Raw genomic sequence first — 20201 nt, 5'->3', positions numbered from 1 at the left:
TTCCACTGTTCTACGTCCCATTCATTACAGCCTTACACTCTCTTTTTAATCATTCTTGAATCACTTCTCTTATTTCACAGCAGTCTGTTGAGTATGACAACAGAATATACAGTTTCCCTGTGGAATCCCTTGAAAAACTAACCCAAATGGAGTGAAAAGGACAAAGGGCTTTATACTTCCTCCAGCTCTTTTTAGGATTAATTTTTTGTTTGTTTTTCTTTAGGTTTTGGGCTTTGTTGACCATACAACTATTCTATCTTCCATGTCTTACCTGAATTTTGTTTTAAATTCCAGGCTTTTTCTTCAGCTTATCTACTTCTAACGTGTGTATATATGTGTAAATGCCATTTTGACTTCTAATACTACTCTACTGAGGCCTTCCCATGGTCTTTTTGGGCATATTCCACTTTGGCATGATGCAAGAGTGATCAGATCAAAGGCAGTCCTGAAAATAGGCTTCCTGGGCAGCATTGAAAGTAGTCTATGTTTTATAATATTTTTACATGTATAATTACTGTTTTTGTCATCTTATACATTTCTGGTTTTACTGGTCTTGTCACGTGGTTTTGAAAATGATTAGTTTTGTAGCCATATAAAAAGGTATTTTGTCTCTAAAAAGGGAGTGATGAAGTACCATGTGCAGTGTACATTGTGAAATATGATTTCTTTTCCTTTATTTGAGATTATACTGAGATTGTTTGAATTATAATGTCTTAGCTGAGTTCTCCTTCCCTAAAGTCACATAAAACCTAGTAAATCTGACTCTTGCGTTCTGAATTTTCTAGATTGGTGGAAATAGCCTAGGCATTTAAATGAGAAGAAATTGAAATGGCAAATTCAGTTAGGGGTTGGGGTGGGAGGGTAAGCGCCTGATTTAATAGTGTAGACTCAACGAGAGTTTAATACAGCTTTGGCTTAGATCAAGGGAGACTTGTTTTAAAATGGATAAATTGTGAGGTGAATACGATCTTACTTAAAGGATCACTGGAGGCGGGGAAAAAGGACTGTTACGCAGTTTGTAGTTATTTGTTGTACTTTGTTCATCTGTTTACAGATGCTTAGAGGAAGTATCCAAAATAAAATCAATCCCCGACCTGGAAAGGTAAGATTATTTTCTATGTAGATTATTTTCTCGTGCAGATTTTATTTTGGTCTGATAAAGTGCAGTAGCGTGCTACCACTCTCATTCTCTTGTAGGTGGTGATCTGTAGTGATCCGGATGTCTCTGAGGAGTGTATTGAAGTCTTCAGTGACGTGGAGGACTGCAGCTCGTGGAGCCTGTCTCCCATGATACTCGTAAAAGTTGTTAGGGGATGGTAAGAATGGCACTTTGATTTCCTCACTTATAGCGTTTATGTTTTCCATTTTTAATTACTTTTTTGGAGCCTCAGTCCTTATTTAAAATTACTCTTCTAGCCAAAGGGCAGAAAATACTAGTCACGGTGAGTATTAAAAGGAATTCATATCAAAGAAATATATTTTTTTAATGTTTCTGATTATAGGGGTGATACATGTTCATGCTAGAAAAATGAGAAAACTGTAGCAGTATGTTTCTCTTCCCATATATCCCCACAGAACATTGGTTTGGGCTAACGAACATCAGAATCCGTAATATACTCTTGGTTTGCGAGTGTTCAGTGAGGTAGATAAGAATTGCACTTAGTTATGTTGGTAGAATTTTTAAAATTCTGTAAGAAAAGACATTTTTGCTAACTTTTTAATGACAGATCAGTGAAGGACAAACCGAAATTTTATTTCCCAACTTTCCTACAACAGTTTTGATAAAGAAATCAGTGAAAAAATTATTTTACTAGCATAACAGCTTCTAAAAAAATACACAGGAAATTGAATTAAGAAAAGCAGTTTTTAAAAAATCACTTATGTGGCATAAATACTTTGATACCTACTTATAAACATTTGAAATAAAGAAGGTAGGGCATTTGTGGTCTAAAAAGTTAGTAAGCTTTTCTTTTGGTCTCCATTTGATTAAATATGCACCATCTTTCCTATTAGGTATTTTAGATATTTTAATATATTTTTGATATATTCAACGTATTCATTAGAAAACACAATTGCTTTTTGTTAGAAGACTGAAAATAACACTAAAATTTTTGTGTAACATTGTTTTTAATAGAATCGTGCTTTTTTTCCAAAGTTTTGGCTTCTCTCTTTTCTTGACTGCATAAACATTTAAGAGCAGTGTAGTCATATATTGACATGAGGTTTTTCTTTAGTGTTTGGATGTTGTTGGGAAGGATATTTTAAAAACGCTTTCCATTAACATGCATATAGTCCTTTGTACCAATATATACCGTGTTTCCCCAAAAATAAGACCTAGCCAGACCATCATTTCTAAGGTGTCTTTTGGAGCAAAAATTAATATAAGACCCGGTCTTATATTAATTAAATTATGTTAATTAAATATTATAGTAAAATAAGACCGGGTTTTATATTAATTTTTGCTCCAAAGGAGGCAGTAGAGCTGATGGTCCGGCTAGGTCTTATTTTCGGGGAAACATAGTACATTGATATGGCTCTAAAATGTAACTTTAAAACCCTCTAAGGGAAGTATTTTCTATACATATAAAGAAAAAGTATTACAGTAAAAGTCCATTTATCCGATGTATTACCATTTACAAGTCTCCACTAACTGGCAATTCTATAGAACCTTAGTATCTCTATAACATTCATATTGATAAACGAAAAGTTCTCTAATATCCTGATATATTTGTTGAATTATCAGAGGCATAATTATGCCCAGTCAATTTTAGCTTTAGGGAAATATACATTTAAATTGTTAGAAAATTGGCTATATATATATAGAGAGCGGCTATTTTCCAGAATATTTGAGTAATCTAAACCTCTCTCACTAAGGTTGGCTAATAGTTTTGCTGTGTTTTATTCTTAGTTGGATTTTGTACGAGAAACCAAATTTTGAAGGGCACTCCATTCCCTTAGAAGAAGGAGAATTGGAACTCACTGGTCTCTGGGGTGTAGAAGATGTTTTGGAAAGAAACGAGGAGGCAGAGTCTGCGGCGGCAGAATCTGCTAAGCCTGTGGTAATTGGTTCCATCAGACTTGTGGTCCAGGTAGGTTATGGGAAACCCAGAATCCATTCATCCATTCAGCAAATATTTATTGAATGTCAGGAATGATTCTTACTTTGAGAGAAAAGTTCATTTTATAAAATAAGTGACTAAGAAAAATATTTGATTGGTACTTTATGGATATATTTTCCATAATTTAAGTATTTGTACATTTTAAATGAATTAGAAAAGAAACAGTCTCATTGATTAATCAGTTTTTCACAATAAGTCTTGAAGGTTAATTTCTCACTCCTGGACCCCCATACCCTCCTCCAAATGAATTTTATATAATAACCTGGTTTTGATGAGTTCTATATGAATAGATTTTTCTTTTACTTAGTTTATTGATTGCTGTGTGAGTTCTAATTACCTTGAGTGGCACATAGGAGCTCTGTTTTGGAAATATAAATAATCCAAAAATAATTCAGTTGGTAGTTCAACTCTGGGGTTTCACATGGGTTTAAAAAAAGATAGGTACTTGAGGCTACTATTTGGATTGGGTAAAATTTCCTTGGTTCGATATTTGTTGATGAGAAAGTTGTATCAGTCTTTCTTTGTGGCTGTTGGGATTTGATGACTCTTTACCTTTTAAAAATGTAATTAATGGTGTCTTCCAAGTGGAAAATTAAAGCCTCGTTTATGTAACAGAGGTCAGCATTGGGGTATAATAGGGAGAAAAGGAATGTTCTAAGATGAGAATGAATAAGAATAAGTAAGAGTTTTTTTAAGTTCATGATGTGATCAACCTTAAGATAGACATGAGGAATCTCATGTAAGTGTCACAGTGGAATAATTTACCTGCAGTTTTTATTTGTTGGTCAAATAACATTGGTAATAAAGCAACAGTTAATATCTAGATCCCACCCTCACGAAGTGTCCTCTCTTCATTTTTCTGAATTCTCTATTCTATCTCGGCCACATTCTACTCTGTATTTTTCTGTAGTTGTAATCATAATATAGGTACAGTGCTGTTTTCCTTTTCTTCACTTAAAACTGTGGTTCTCAACCTTGTTTCTCTCCATACCATTTTCCTGAGGCTTGACACTCACATTGGTCACATCTCTCAGTGATGTGTAGCTGGAGGGAGGTATCAGACTCTGGTGGGGTGGCAGTTTAAGTGCATTCAGAAAAGTGGGGTACATGAAGCCTGTTAGTACAGAGGCCTCCTGTTTTGCCTGATTGTAACAGATTTGATGCAGTCAATGCTTTTCATGTCACTACATGCTTTGGGGTTTCCACTGAACTGATGTACCATTATTTATTTTACCTTTCTACTTTCGTGGAACTTAAGGTTATTTCTAGTTTTTCGCTATTTTAAATAATGGTGCGTGAACATTTTTGTGCCCTTAATAATTTATAAATTTCTGATTTATTTCCTTGGGGTGAATTTTTCTGAATCATGTCCTGTGAAAGGGTAGGAACACTTGTGGTTCCTGATACGTCATGTTTTGCTTTTTGTTTTTGTTTTTGTTTTACACATTTTATGGTTTCTTGAAACACAAACATAAGTCACAACAGGTATTCAAGGGGGTCACCTTTTTAGTTCAATGATTTTGTTCTTTTTGGTAATGTTTGAAAGAGCCTCCCCTGAACTAACCCAAGTATTATTGTTCTATACCTCAGTTCACCTAACTCAGCAATCAAATATCAATAAAGATTCAATTAGCACTTAAGTGCTTGGCCAGGAGAGGCCTTTGCAAGAGTGTTTGATGGAGCACGGACAGGCAGGGCATTGGACAGTGACTAAAGTACAGAGATTATGAATCACCATAAATGTGTGCCTTTGTGCTAACAACTTGGATCCAACTGACATCAGAGATTAGTCATAGTCAAGGGGTATTACCACAGGGGCTGTGGGCACAGAACTGCGGTGGGGAAAGACTCCTGGTGCAACTGCGCTATAGACTGGATTCTCTGGACTTGGGTGGCCACATCAGAGCAAAGGAATGAAAACTCCTACCATCAAAGACAGCCAAGCAGTTTTTACAGTGAGGATGAGAGAAACGCATGTATCCCAAAACTCTAATTAAATACACTACTGGTGATCTTTGCTTGACGGTAACACTCAGATATACGACTCAAGCAACGTGGCTGCCAAAAAAGACCACGTATTATTAAGTCACAGATGAAAACAGGAAAAGGGCAAAATGGCAGGTGCTCTGTGAAATGTATGTGTCTATTTAAAGCTTATTTTACTCATTTGAAAATAAAGAATAGGGAGCTTACTGTAGACATACATACATGGTATAATTATTGTGATACATGTATACATGTATGTTTTGCTTTTCAGGATTACAGAGTTAGTCACATTGACTTGTTTACTGAACCAGAAGGGTTAGGACTCCTGAATTCCTACTTTGACGACACTGAAGAAATGCAGGGGTTTGGTGTAATGCAGAAGACTTGTTCCATTCAAGTACATTGGGGCACGTAAGTACTTTATTTTAAATACGATTTTAATGAAGCTTTCTTTGTGAGTGTAGTACTGGAAAGACTTACGATCCTCTCTGATTTGTTGTCCTGTTAAGTAATTATTGACTAAAAGGTTTTTTTTTAAAGGCACATAAAATTCTGCTTCTTTTATATCTATATCACTCTGATTCAGCTCTTACAAACAAGGATTTCTTGGAGGAAGTGCAGGAGGAAAAAAACTGCATTTTTAATGTCGGGATTTCCTTATCACAGAGCAACTGATTCATTCAAAGCTGAGTAAGAGGTTTTACCTCCTGGTAATTCAGGGCATGTGCCTCTGATATTTCAGGCGGGATAGAGGCCAACACATGTGGTACTTCCTTTACCATTTCATACAATGCTGTCCACAGCCCCTAAGAGGTGGGTTTCACAAATCACAGGAAACTGCAAGAGTATTTTGAAGGAAATGGAAATGTCTCAGGAGAAATTAGGACAGAAGGTGCAGGCTGCAATACTGAAAATCGGGTCTCTAAAGTGGAGTGCACAGCGCAGGGCATGTGAGAGAATCCGCTGAAAGATACAGAGAAAAACACTACATTTATTTTTTGTTTTTTTTTTATACTTTATTTAAAATCTCCTCCTTTTAAGATTTTAGTTTTTGTGTATGTTTTCTAATAAATTCATAATATATTCAGTGGTAATATATAATTTACAAGTACTCATGCATTCAGAGAATGCTCAAAGTTTTTATTAATGGGATATGCAGAAGACAACACCTATATAATGTGTCATATGGTACACATACTACAAGAAACATAAATTAGAAAGAGGGACAGTGGTAATACTGTTTTATTTATTTTTTATTTATTGTTAATTTTTATTAGGTAGTGCTGTTTTAGATAGGGTGGTCAGGAAAGGTCTCTGGTGACTTTTAAGCAGACACCTGGAGGAAGTGAGAGTCAGCCCTGGGAGACCTGAGAGAGGAGGAGCACCGGAAGTGGCCTAGGCAGGAAGCACCGCGTTTGCAGAGCCCTGCTGGGCATGCTTGCGGAACAGCTAGGAGGTAAGGTGGCTGGAGCAGAGTGACCTAGGGGATGCTGATGGGGGAGGCCTCTTCTCATGGTAGGCCTTTCAGGTATTGGAAGGGAATTTAGGTCACTCGAAGTGACACCGGTAATCACTGGAAGATTTTGACCTAACTTGTGTTTTAGATCCCTCTAGCTGCTACGTAGAAAATAGATGGTAAAGAGTCAAGGGTGGAAGCAAAGAAACAGGTAGCGGCAATGGCAGTTATATAGGCAAGAAGTTTGGGTGGCTTAGACAGCGTGACAGTGCTGGTGAAAAACTGTGTCAGATTCTGGACACATTTTGAAGGTAGAATTACATTCTCTAACACATTGTATGTGGGCTGTGAGGGGCTGAGAAATGTCCAGAGTTTGGAACCTCAGCATTTTACTGGGATGGAGAACACTTGGAGGAGCAGGTTAGGAGGGAAAGGAAAATTCAGGAGTTCAGTTTTAGAGAAGTTGGACATGCCAATTGTACACTCAAGTCAAAGGTCAGGGAGGAGACTGGACATGCAAGACCAGAGTTCAGGAGGGAGGCTGGAGATATAAATTTAGGAGTCATCAGCGTGGAGAAGGTATTTAAACCATGTGCTGGATGAGATCTCAGCGTGAGCATAAAGAGCAGAGAAGCCTTCTGAGACTTGGGCATTTTTACACTTAACGATTGGGAGGAAAAGGAGGAATCTAAACAAAAGAAAAAAATGTCTTCTTGTCTTGCTGCATTTAATTTTTTTCACATCCACAAGATCTATATCTCTTTTTTCTCAAAGTATTAAGTTGAGAAATATCACTTTCCTTAGAAAAGAATGAAATAGGCATCTGCCATACTATTTTAATCGCAGTGACTGGAAGGTTTCATGACTCAGGTTTGCGCTATGTGGAAGCCTAGTGAACTACCCTCAATGTTTCTGACCTTTACAGTAAGTTTTACTTGTCTCGCAGGTGGTGGCTACAAACCTGTCACAGTTTTCCATTTATGATGGGCTCACACGGCCCGGACATCTTTTTTTCTGGCCGTTCATTTCTGTTGCTTGGAGAATAGAAAGCTGCCTTGGCTGTCAGTTTAAAGTGTACTCAATGAACTTGCTCGGTCAGCTTTGGGACCGGGTCATCAGTACGTTTACAGATCTCCAAGGGGAGTCTCAATGGGTTGGGAGAATTCAACTGATCATTAGAACCGGAGCTCATTTTGCTCCTGCTGGTGCACCCGTCCCCAGAATTGGTGTAAGAGAGGTCTTGGCTGGGTGAGGGACTTTTTGAGATTTCATTAGGAGATTTACTCTGGATTAGGCTCTCCAACACATACACAAAACAAGGGTATTACTTGTTAGATTTTTATTTGGGAAAATGAGTGGTTTCTAGATAGATTTTCCTTTCACATTCTACCGAGTATCATCTGTTTTTAAACGTTTGTTTTAATAGTTGGCTGATGCCAGCAGCCACCCTCCCAAAGGTGAGGGTGTATCTTTTGGGGGGATATATTTTTAATTAAAAAAACAAAGAATTTCAGAACTTCAAAGGAAGCATAAAGAACATCTGTTTCAACACCATTATTTAAATTAAAAAGGCAGGCTTTGGTCATTTTCTCAAGGTTAGGATTTTTTTGTTAGCAGACCTGGTCCTAGAATGCTTATGGGAAAGGACATTTGTTTTTAATAGCCAAACATTCTTTGATCAATTTTATTATGAAATAATTGATCATACAGAAATATATATATATGAGTTATGAAGCCTAATAATAAAACAAACGTGCATGTACCCAGCACCCAACTCAGCCCTCACCATTACCAACAATGCAGCACCCTGTGTACCCTCGGGGGGCGGGGGGGCGGGTACAGCACCCTCCCTGATCCCAGGCCCCTGATTCCTCTCCACACACATAACCTCTCTCTGGAATCTTGTGTTTTTCTCATACCCTTATTTTGCAGTTTCACCCTATAGTGTCCCTACAATATTTTAGTTGTGTTTGCTTTTGAACTTTATAAAAAATATTATCAAAATTCTCTGTGGCTTGCTCCTTTTTCTCTACATTGTTAGTAAGATTACCCATATTGATCAATATACCTATTTTATTCATTTTTATTACTATATAACATCCACTGTGTATATTTCCTTGGGGTGTACACCATATCAGAGCCCAGCTTTTTATTATGAAAGTTTTCAGACATACACAAAGGTAGAAATGGTTCTGGGAACATCCATGTATCCTCCAGTTAGATTCAGTAATTGTTAACGTTTTGCCACATTTGCTTTATCTGTTTTTCTGAGCACTTGAAAGTAAGTTGCAGATATTGTGACCTTTCATTCCTATATACCTCAGCCTAAATCCCTCGGCCTAAATCCCTCTATAATGACATTCTCTTGCATAACTATCATTATATCACACATAAGAAAATTAACAATATGTCCATGATAACATCTAGTTTATAGCCCATAACCAAATTTTCCCCATTGTCTCAGGAATGTCTTTCATAGATTCTTTTAAATAAAAATATATAAATATATATTTCATAGATTCTTTTAAATATATATATTCTTTTAAATATATGTACATTTTTTTGTACACAAAAAATGTATACACATTTTGAGAAAGGAAAAACAGTATTAAAATTGTAATACAATGAATGACACGAGCATTCATTTGATGAGCGCCATCTTTTGAGCGCACCTCATACAACACAGTGCTACATAATTCAACTTCAAAAAGTAATACATAGATAACATCTCTTAAAATGCGTATATGCTTATTTGGCATCCCCAGTATATATTTGGTCGTTCTGTCTCTTTTGATCTCTAAAGTACCACCATCTTTGTTTCCCGTGCCATTGACTTTTGAAGAATTTAGGTCAGCTGTCTTAGAGATTATGCCATTCTGGATTTGTCTCTGAGTGTTTCCTCATGATACCATTTAACTTGTTCCTCTGTTGCCTGAATTTTCTGTATATTGGGGGTTAGGTCTAGAGGTATGATCAGATGAAGACTGAACAGTTTTAGAAAGGATACTTCATGTAGATATTGCCACATATTCATATTGCATCACAAAAGGTGGCATGTGCTAACCAGCTTCCCATTAATGATACCAAGTTGGATCGCTTGGTTAAATTGGTGCCTCCCACACCTCTCCAGTGTAGAAGTACATTTTTCCCTTTGAGGTTCATCATAGCTTACCCTCTTTTGGGTAAGCTATGATGAACCTCGAAGTTGGTACATTTATATTTAGTCTTTTGAGTATCCAGTTGATTTCTGTGAATAGTCAACATTCATGTATACTCATGTCTAGAGAATAAGACAGGATCCAGCTGGAAATACTGTTTTTGATTTGAGAACAAGTTAACAAGATAAAACCAATTTTCCTTGTGTGACTCAAAGGGTATTTCTAAAAGAAATTATACAAATGCTTTTAATAAATGTATAGATGGGCACTGTTATTACTTAAACAGTATTCTTTAATATGCATACATTTGTTTGCTTTTTTTAAAAAGTTCATACTTTATAGTCATACTGTTAACTCATAATATAGGCAAAAGCGCATTGCCTAAGTATGTGGCAAAATAAAAGAGTACCGTTAGAAACTGAAATAACACTGCCTGAAGAGACTTTCCCTCTCTCTTCATGGCCTCATGAATAATACATCTTGTTGGAATAGAATTTAGGAAAAATGAATCACTATCTGGTTGGAATAGAATTTAGGAAAAATGAATCATGCTCTATAAATGAGTTTTCAAATTCCAAGATCCACCCAACATTCAGAGCTGTCAGTCTGAGTTCCCCAGCAGGCCCTTAGCACTCACCAAGGAAGTAGTCTCAGAACAGTGGCCTTTTCAGGTGTGTCAGTTTGTGTTCAGTTTTTTAACAAATCCCTCTTTACCCAAAATGACCTTGGTTCTATATGTGTTAGGTCACTAAATCACATGCTTCCAGAAAGTGAAATGTTTAGTATCAGATGAATAAATCCCCTCTAAAAGGAATGATTTCATGAACGGGTACTTCAGTTAGCATCATTTCAAAATCTCAGAATCCCTTATTTGTGAGCCATCCATTGTGTTTATGAAAAATTCAGCGCATTCACTTGTGAAGTGTCAGACGTGGAGGCCTTTGGCTTGTCAGCATAATAGCACAATTCATGACGAACTGTCATTATTTACTCAGGGCATGAAATGTGTGGAGTGCCTTTGAGCTTCAAAAAATACATAATGCACCCTGAACTGTCAGGCTTTAACATAAGAAGGTTTAAAACGACTCTGCTTACTTAGCCTCTGTTTTCTTGTGGTTTAGGAGCATGGCAGTGGTATTTAAAAGATAAGCCTCTTTTTTTCTTAAGTTAATTCTTTATTGAAATATATATATGTATATAATATATGTACAAAAAGGTACACAATAAATCATAAGTGTATAAGCTGAGTGAATTTTCAAAGTATAATCATGATCCAGATCAAGAAATAGAGCATAACCAGTATCTCAGAAGCCTTCCTCTTTCATGTTTCCTCCTGGTCGTCCCCTTGCCCCCACTATAACTATTATCCCGTCTTCTAACACCTAGATTTGTTTTGATCCCTCCCATGTACACCACCCACAGCCTCTCAACATTTGTGTCTCTGTGTGTGTGTGTGTGTGTGTGTGTGTATTGATGGATCTTCATAGGATTTTGATTGTAAATCCCTATATAATTAGTTAATCTAAAGAAGTCACTGATTTATCCAGGGGAGTTTTTTAACAAAAACTATCACCAAAATGTATCCTTGGGCTAAAATGGTGAGCAAGAGAAAAGCAAAGAGGGAGAAGCAGACCTCTTTCACTGCTAAGAGGTGTCATTCACAGCCGTCCTTTTTGGTAGGGTGCTCTGGGGAACATGTGGAGTGCCTCAGCCAGGACACTAGCAAGACCAACAAAGAATTGGAGAGTACAAGTGATCGCTGAGAATCCTGTGTTTATGAAGAGAGTATATAATACCTCTTTTATTAAAGCGTCACTTCTCCAGCAGCCTCACCTTCCCAGAACCCTCCCAGGAACCAGGAAGTTGACAAGACTTTGCACAGTCTTTAGAGAGTTCTCACAGGCACGATTTTAAGGATTCCTGGTTTCTAGCTCATTAGGGGAGGGTGGGGCTGCTGTTTCCCTGACTGCAGCCACAGCGACAGCTGACAAGCCTGATAAAGGGAGATGGTATTGAAAAGCCATAAAAATCAGATCCAAGAACTCAGCTTTGCAGCCTGGGAACAGGCAGCCTTACAGACCATTGGAGCCCCCAGGACAGCACTGTGCCATGGCGTGCTCACAGTGCTGTCCTGAGTCGTTGTGAAGGAGTAACATAGGAGTACTCCCTGGAATGAGAAAAAGTGCCATCAAAAAGTGATTGGGAGCCTGGCTCTGGAGTAAGCTTGGATCAGCCCCGCAGTTGGTACTTCCAGCTGTGTGGCCCGGGGCAATTTACTTAACCCCATCTGTAAAGTGGGGACAATATTCCTTGTTATGCTCTGGTGGATGTTACCTGTTATTAATTTCTGAGTGGGTGGAACATCCTGTTCTTTGGTTACAAATCAGATGTTACCTTTTCAAACAAAGCTTGCAATTTCCTAGCTAGGGCCTCTCTGAATACACAGATAACTGCAGTTGACCCTTGACTAACATGGGTTTGAACTGCACGGGTCCTCTTATAGGTGAATTTCAAACCCAAGTTGTTCAAGGGTCAACTGTACTTTTATTACTTGGAAGTAAAAGAGACGTTTACACTTTGAAGCAATTAATAATATAAGTTAAAATCAGTGGACAAAGCCAGCCAAGAAGACAAGCAGAAGACTCTTAAGAAGAGATGCATGTAATGACTTATTCCTCCTTGAGTCTAACGTGGCTCTAATAACTAAGTATGATCGTACATCGTCCAAGTTCAGTCCTCTCCTGTTCTCTTCCTTGCTCATCAGTGGGGTCCTATGTACCACTCGAATAAATGATGAACTGTCTCTGTTTCTTTCCTTCCTTGGTGCCTATTTAGATGGCTGATTTATGAAGAACCTGGATTTCAAGGTGTCCCTTTTATCCTGGAGCCTGGGGAATACCCCGACTTATCCTTCTGGAATACAGAAGTAGCATACATTGGATCCATGCGGCCTCTGAAAATGGTAAAAATGAAATCTGGCCAAGTGTTCTTGGAGTCAGTGATTGTTCGCCAGCGTGACAATTCATAGGATCTGACTTTGAAGCAATACAGCACTTTTAAAAAACAAATATGTAGTAGCTAGGACCTACTGCTCGATAGAAATAAAAGAAAGAATAATGTGCTAGACGCTACGGGTGAAGAAAGTGTGGAGGAGCCCGAGGCCTTTCCTTCCAGGCACTCTCAGTCGCGCAGAGCCGCAGCCCAGGGCAGGTATAAGAAGTGAAGAAAGCGAAGTATTCAACATTTGTGGAAAAACAGGCGGAAGCGCACCTTGGTGATGTGACAGCGAAGGGGACACTTAGGAGAGCTTCAGCATGAATCAAGTTGGGTTTTAAAAACTATGCAGGGTGATTTTAAATGGAGATGTCAGAGAATGCGCTGCAGGAGTTGGGGTGGCCCTGGGAAAGGGCCGGGCACGCTCCGAACCAGCCCCGTTGTAGGGACAGGAGCCTGGGCTGGGTGGCAGCTTTGGGGGCACTGGGGCTGGCTGTCTAAACGAGTGTTGTCTTCCCAAGTATTGGCCTTAGAAAGGAGCCTTTGCTTTCTCTGCCCTACCCCTGAGTTTTGCCCTGTTCTTTCTTGCTTGTGCTGGACTCGAAGCCTTGGGAAGATGCAGGCCGCTCGATGTTGTCCTGGGTCTTGACCACAGTACGTGCCACGTTGTGAAGGCGCTCACCACATACCTGTGGCATGAGGGCGGCTCTCGTTACACACATGGTTTTGAAATTCCGCTTTGTGTTTGTCTTGTGAGTTGGTTTGAAATAAATGAGACAGTGAGGAAGATCATTTTTCATCTTAATTTTATCCTTCCTGCCAAAGCTTGTGGTTTACTTACCTGCAAGTTTTGCTGGTCTTAATACAAATGATTTGGGGCTTTTTTTCTAAAGTTAAATCCACTTTCAAAGAACAAAGGTTTGTTAGCTTTGTGAAGGTATCAAAGAATTGCTCCCTCCCGCCCAGTTTAGAAGGCAGTTTTAATCATTTAAAAAACTGTGAAGTTTATGGCATTTGAAATAGATTACTTTTGAAAAGGGTGCTTGGTTGTACAAATTTGGGTTTGTTGACAAAATCAGCCACGTTCCTTTGTAATTATAGTTCATTTGGTGCATCTGAGCACCTTTGGCTGTACTTTTTAAAGTTGTTATATATATATATATATATATATATATATATATATATATATATATATATATATATATATATATATGGTGAAAAATATCCTTCTGCTTTTCCCACTGCTGATTTTAACTCTTACCCTGTTTAGTATTTCTATGGTTTATGTAGTGAGTTTTTAGGGATTAAAAAAAGGTTTTATTATAAAAGTATAACAACCCCCATAGACCCATCCTTTGGGATCTTAACAGTTTATCTAATTGTTTCAAGAGTCCTCTAGATCATATTGTGAACTTTACCATGTTTGTAAGCCAGGGGTTGCACAATCAAATGCCTCCAGGGACCAGGAAGCAAAACGACATGAGTGAGGCCGGCTGGGAATTGAACCAAGGGAGGGTGGGGACAGGCAAACCAGAGCCCGTGTCCTGGCTGGAGGATGAGCACAGTGTCGGGTTAGTACATGCAGAAGATGAAGGTTGCTGCTGGGGGACAATTTGGGTCCAGAGATGTCAGATCTTAGCACTGCTTTTTAAGAGAAGAGAGAAATATACTTTCTGCTTTTTTTGAAAAATATACTGAGTTAAAAAGAAAACCCCTCAAAACACTAAAACTTATTGGATCAAAAAACACACCTAACTGTTGAGATCCGTGATTGGTTAAATCTGAAGATGGGGAAACCCACTGATATGAAGGGCTGACTGTATTTACTGAAAAAAAAATCTGCATATAAATGGACAAACCCAGGTTGTTCAAGGGTCAACTGTGTTTCAATTCCTTCATCTCTACAATGGGGTAGAAATTACATCTCCCCAATAGCATTGTTATAAAGTTAATTCAGTGAATTAATTCATGAAGCAGTTAACAGTGTCAGAAATACAGCATGTGCATTGTAAATTGGCACAGCCACTATGGAAAACAGTATGGAAGTCCCTAAAAAAATTAAAGATAGAGCTACTATAAAACCCAACAATTCCACTTCTGAGTATCCACTGAAAAAAAAGAAAAACACTATAGAAGGACAAATACCGTATGATTTCACTTATATATGGAATCTAAAAAACAACCATACGAACAAATAAAACAGAAACAGACTCATGAACATAGAGAACAAGCTGATGGTTGCCAGATGGAAAGGGGGTGGAGGGAAGGACAAAAAAAGGTGAAAGGAAATAAAATTTACAAATTTCCAGTTATAAAATAAATCATAGGGATATAATGCACAACATAAGGAATATAATCAATAATATCATAATAACCTTGTATAGTGTCATACGGATACTAGACATTATAGTGATCACTTTGTTATTCAAAACATAAACTTTGAATAACTACGTCGTATACCTGGAACTAATATAATATTATATATAATTATAATTTAATTTTAAAAACATGGCACGTACTTACTAAAATTTAGTAAGTACTGTTACTAATTCTGCATTGTGAACTACTGAGAGTTTGGATATCACAGCTGACTTTGCCTTTCTTCTTGTTACCTTGTGGTTCTTAAATGACGAGAACTGCTAGATTTGGGCCTTGGTTCCCTGTGTCTATGCTCTGGGGCGTCAAGCAATCAAACATGGCATAGATATCACAGTTATATTTCCTTAGAATTCTACTCTAACCTTATGAGGTGATCTCATTCATCTCCTTCTCTGTTGTTGAGTTACTCCAATCGTGAAGTGATTTGAGATTTCCGAAAGTGCCCAGAGCAAAAAAGATATATTGGTATTTGTACTTCAAAGTATTCTTAATTATAATTTTGAAAACAATTTCCAAGCAATAAATTTTGAAATATAAGAGACTGTTTCAGCTATTGCTGTATATCATTATATAATTCTATCATTTCTAAGTAGCCTCAATTTATCATGTGTATAAAACTACCAAGTATGATGTCCAAGCTAAAATAAAAGTCTATAAAAGAAAAAAACAACAAAAACCACACGGAACATGGAGATTCCGCTTATAGACCACCTCTGTGAGATTCTGCTTTAGACTGTCTTCCTCGTGTTTTCATCTGCATTGTTGGTAATTTTAGAACCATCTCAATGTAAATTAAAACAAACCTTGTTAGGTTCGATGGCTTACCATAAACTGCCATGTATAATGTAAAAGGATAATGTATCAGTAAAAAACCACTTTTCTGTGTTATTTTCTTTTCAGGGTGGCCGTAAAGTTGAGCTCCCTACAGATCCAAAGGTAAAAAATATATATACTTTCAATCTGATTCCCACTCCATTTTCAGAAGATACTTGTGTGGTTTTACTTATCAACCCCCATAAAGTGTAACTGCAGCCAAAGGAAGTTACAATCCTTACATTTGCCATCCTTCAAGCTGGAAAAAGATGCTAATGGCACTAGTTATCACTAAAGCGTGGGTAGCCATGGCTCAAAAGGTTTATTGTTGTATTGTGTTGATAATTTTAGTTGTGTTTACTAATTGCAGGACCTATTGTTGCTTGCCAGTGAGCCAGAGAAAAACTTTCTTTCAAGACAAGTTCTCCTTCCTCCAAAATGCTCTTTCTGCTTCGGACATCAAATAGTTTAATCTGTAATTCGTTTCATTTTTAAAGCAATTTTGAATCCTCCGGTTCTTTAGTTTGGCCTAAGCAAAATTCTAAATATCAGTTCTAGACACTGTAACAAAAACCAATTATTTATAAATTGTCTTTTAGACCTTGGCTTTGGGCTATACCACAAAAGGAAAAATAATTCTGATGTTTAAAATGATCAGATACTGTTATTTAGTTAATTTTTTAAAATAGGACATTTTAACTTGTGTTCTAGGACTTGGTGATATTAAATGACTGATTTAATGTTTAGCTATTGAGATATTTAACTTCTTAAAAATTACTGGTATGTCGCATTTCTGTTACAGGTAGTGATTTATGAAAAGCCTTTCTTTGAAGGAAAATGTATGGAACTAGAAACAGATATGTATAGTTTTATTGTGGAAGGAAGTGAAACAGAAGAAACGACTGGAGGTGATTTGCCATTGACGTCAGTGGGATCTATGAAAGTTCTAAGAGGCGTGTAAGTAGTTAGACATAACCTGTAAGAATTTCTTTTTTTTCTCTTTAATAAGGTAATAAATATGCCCCCCCCACCACCAAAAAAAAAAAAAAAATAACACAATTCCAGATTGTAGGAGAGTGAATTTCAAACGCGTTCTCTTCAGCCAATTGTGACCTGGATTTGATACCCGTTTCAGGGCCTGGTTTGGGATCAGTCAGAAGAGCAAAGCTGATAAATTGGCCCATCCAGATTGATCAAATCTGCAATCTTGTTAATATTATGCTCCCAACTATTCAACTGTTACATAGTTTGCTGCTTTTATGGTCATGTTTTCTGCTTTATAGATCTTACACATTTCGTTTGGAGGTGTACACTAAAAACGGTGTTGTAAATAGCCCAAACATACGTAACAGTTAAATAGCTAGTTGAAGACAGTTTATCCAGTTTTATTTGCTGATGTTCTTTTGAGTCATTTCTTATTAAATATACATACATGTACACACAAACATACACACACACTCTGACTTCCCTGTACTCCTTTACAGAACATTGATGTGTATTTCTTAGATTTTTTTTCCTTTGCGCCATTCTGTTTGTCTCTTAAGTTTTAGAGAATTCCAGTAGTCCTACCAATTGAGTCCATGTCTAGCTTTATAACTATTTGTATTTGTCAGTGAAACTGGTATATACATTGGAAAAATGTTAATACTCCTGACAATTAACTAGTTCTTCATGTTCTTTCTGTTGCAGTTGGGTTGCTTATGAAAAGTCTGGATTTACAGGTCATCAATATTTGCTTGAAGAAGGAGAATACAAGGAATGGAAAGATTGGGGAGGCTACAATGGAGAACTTCAGTCTTTACGACCTATATTAGGTGTAAGTTAAAGAAAAGCCAATGGCTAATATTTGGTCTTTTTTGGATAATAAATGGCTAGCCTTTTAATTTTGATTTTTTTTTTCTCAATAGGATTTTTCAAATGCTCACATGATAATGTACAGTGAAAAAAACTTTGGATCCAAAGGTTCCAGTATTGATGTATTAGGAATTGTTGCTAATTTGAAGGAGACCGGATATGGAGTGAAGACACAGTCTATTAATGTCCTGAGTGGAGTGTAAGTAAAATAACCCAGTTGGGATTTTAAACATGGGTTTCACCTGGGTTGTGTTAAACTAATAGATTCTCTGACAGAGTAGGCACTCAAGAAATGAATAGCTCAACAACTAAACATTAAATACATCATTTAATACCTACTGCCACAGTATTTTCATAACTGCTTTTTAAAATCTTCGTATATAATCTTTTTTCATGTGTAATATAACATTGGATTAGGCTTTTGGGTTTCATGATAGAAATGCCTTTGTCATTCTGCATGGAAAGGTCTCATGAATTTCTTATGATGGGAATAATAATAGTGATCTAACATTAGAAACCTGAGGTTGGGACAAAGTCCCTTTCCATTTTCCTGTGGACTTATACCTGCTCCATTGTATTTCTTCACTATTATTTTCACATAAAGATAATTGCTTTACTGTTCCTGGAGTTAGCATTTGAATGGTTTATTCTGCTAAAATAAGTATTTATTGAAAGATGATTAGTCAAGACTCTTTGGGATACAAGTGACTACAGGCCAACCTAAACTGGCGTGATAAAAATGGGATTTTTGAAGGTTGGTGAATCCGTCCAGGTGTGGGAGTGGTGCCCCTGGAGGGGTTTGGAAGCTCGGCTGCGTGCCCTCTTCCCCCATCCCTTGCCCTGTGCCTCTCTTCCGTTTGATTGTACCTGAATTATATCCTTTATAGTGTTCCTGAGTTGTGTGAGCCGTTCTAGCAAATCATTGAACCCGAGGAGGGGATTGTGGGAACCCCTGGTTTATAGCGGGCAGGGGATTTGTGACTGGCAAATGGGGAACTGTCTTATGAGACTGAACTGTTAACCTGTGGGATGTAGCTCTTGTAAAATAGATTACAAAACGTAGATCAAGTCTGGCTTTAAAAAAATTGTCTTTAAAACTCATCAAAGGGATACATATATAAAAGGTGTGGTCAAACAGTATGGTTTAAATAAATAAAAATGTAAACAAGGAATTATTGGCCTACCTAACTGAAAAGTCCGGGAGAAGATTTTGCTTCTGTCAGAGCTGGATGCAGGGGTTCAGACACTGTCATGAGAACTTGGTCTCTCTCTGTGTCACTTGACTGGGCTCTTTTCGGTGTTGGCTTCATTTTATACAGGCCCTTTCTATCTGCTGGCCTGTGGCCGCATCATCTGGCTTTTGTTCTTCCCTCTCACTACTTCTAGAGCAAAAAGATTCCCTTTCCCACGCAAGTTGCAGGTCTTTGATTCCGTAGGCTTGAGTCATGTACAATGCTTGAATCGATCACGATAGCCAAGGAGGGGCCGTGTCTGTGGTCTGTGCCCACCTCTGGGGCTGAGATGTAGGCTCAGTTCCATAGGAGCCACTTATATATGATTGCGGTAAGTAGTTCCCGACAAACACCAGGAAGAATGGGGACAGATACTGGATGGGCAGAAACGGATGTTTATTGGTTAAACGGATGCTGATCAGTTATAATTTGTTATAAGTAAGAATACTCTTAAATGATTATATGAAATCATTAGACATTGGTTCTGTTGAAAGTGTTTGATGTTAGGTTTTTTTATGTCACGAGCGGTAACATAGGCTATTTGACCCATTCTATCCTCAACTCTGTTGTATTTTATGGGACCTCCCACAATAGCCCTAGATATTGGAGATGTATCTACAGCGTAATATGCTTTTACTGTTTAGTCATATTCAACAAATTCTTGTGTTTGTTGCTTGTGATGCCATCTTAGCAGAAGGACATCAGGGAGTCCTGGAACTTCCATTCTTAACAGGAAATACCTTCTACTGGGTCCTGTTCTTGAGCCCTAGCATTTTAGAATCTGCTATAGAAAGAAGGTATGGTATGGCAGAAGTCACCTGAATGTTGCTGTGGCCCTATAGTATTTTAGATCGCCTTTACAGTTAATTATTTGGAAGGAAAATACAATGACCAAGTCAATCCGGGGAAACAGTTGTACATTTTGATACTCACCAGGTGTGTTGGTTCTATTAGTCAGAGCCCAGTCCTGCAGGAGGAAGATTATGCCATTAAGCACAGGTGGAATTATTGTATCCCGAGCCAATCTTCCTTTTTCACCCAGCCCTTTTTTATTTGAAATCAATAAAATGTTGCTTTCATATATTTCTATTTTTGCTCACTTCTAGTAGCATTTCCTGGCCTAAGCTTTTTTCTGGTTGTAGCAGTTGAGTTTTGGTATTGGGGGGAAGTTGAAGGGAGGTGTGTGTACACACAGACTCCACCACTTCCT

At 37.7% G+C, this 20201-nt stretch overlaps 2 protein-coding genes across 2 annotated transcripts in view; one reads left to right on the top strand and one right to left on the bottom strand.

The window, feature by feature from the left end:
- The window catches only part of RTN4IP1 (reticulon 4 interacting protein 1), a 97011-nt gene that overhangs the window by 10084 nt on the left and 66726 nt on the right, over positions 1–20201 (bottom strand). The window lies entirely within an intron of this gene.
- The window catches only part of CRYBG1 (crystallin beta-gamma domain containing 1), a gene marked incomplete at its 5' end in the record, with an annotated part of 48822 nt that overhangs the window by 9735 nt on the left and 18886 nt on the right, over positions 1–20201 (top strand). Inside the window, 9 exons of the mRNA XM_081033579.1 lie at positions 1055–1102; positions 1198–1316; positions 2909–3089; positions 5377–5516; positions 12555–12681; positions 15993–16028; positions 16708–16862; positions 17595–17721; positions 17813–17958. Of these exons, the coding sequence (XP_080889705.1) occupies positions 1055–1102; positions 1198–1316; positions 2909–3089; positions 5377–5516; positions 12555–12681; positions 15993–16028; positions 16708–16862; positions 17595–17721; positions 17813–17958 (1079 nt within the window). The remainder of the gene's footprint in view (positions 1–1054; positions 1103–1197; positions 1317–2908; positions 3090–5376; positions 5517–12554; positions 12682–15992; positions 16029–16707; positions 16863–17594; positions 17722–17812; positions 17959–20201) is intronic.

The sequence above is a fragment of the Rhinolophus hipposideros genome (genome assembly GCF_964194185.1).
Source record: "Rhinolophus hipposideros genome assembly, chromosome: 3".
Taxonomy (NCBI): Eukaryota; Metazoa; Chordata; class Mammalia; order Chiroptera; family Rhinolophidae; genus Rhinolophus; species Rhinolophus hipposideros.
This window is presented reverse-complemented; position numbering and strand designations above follow the sequence as displayed.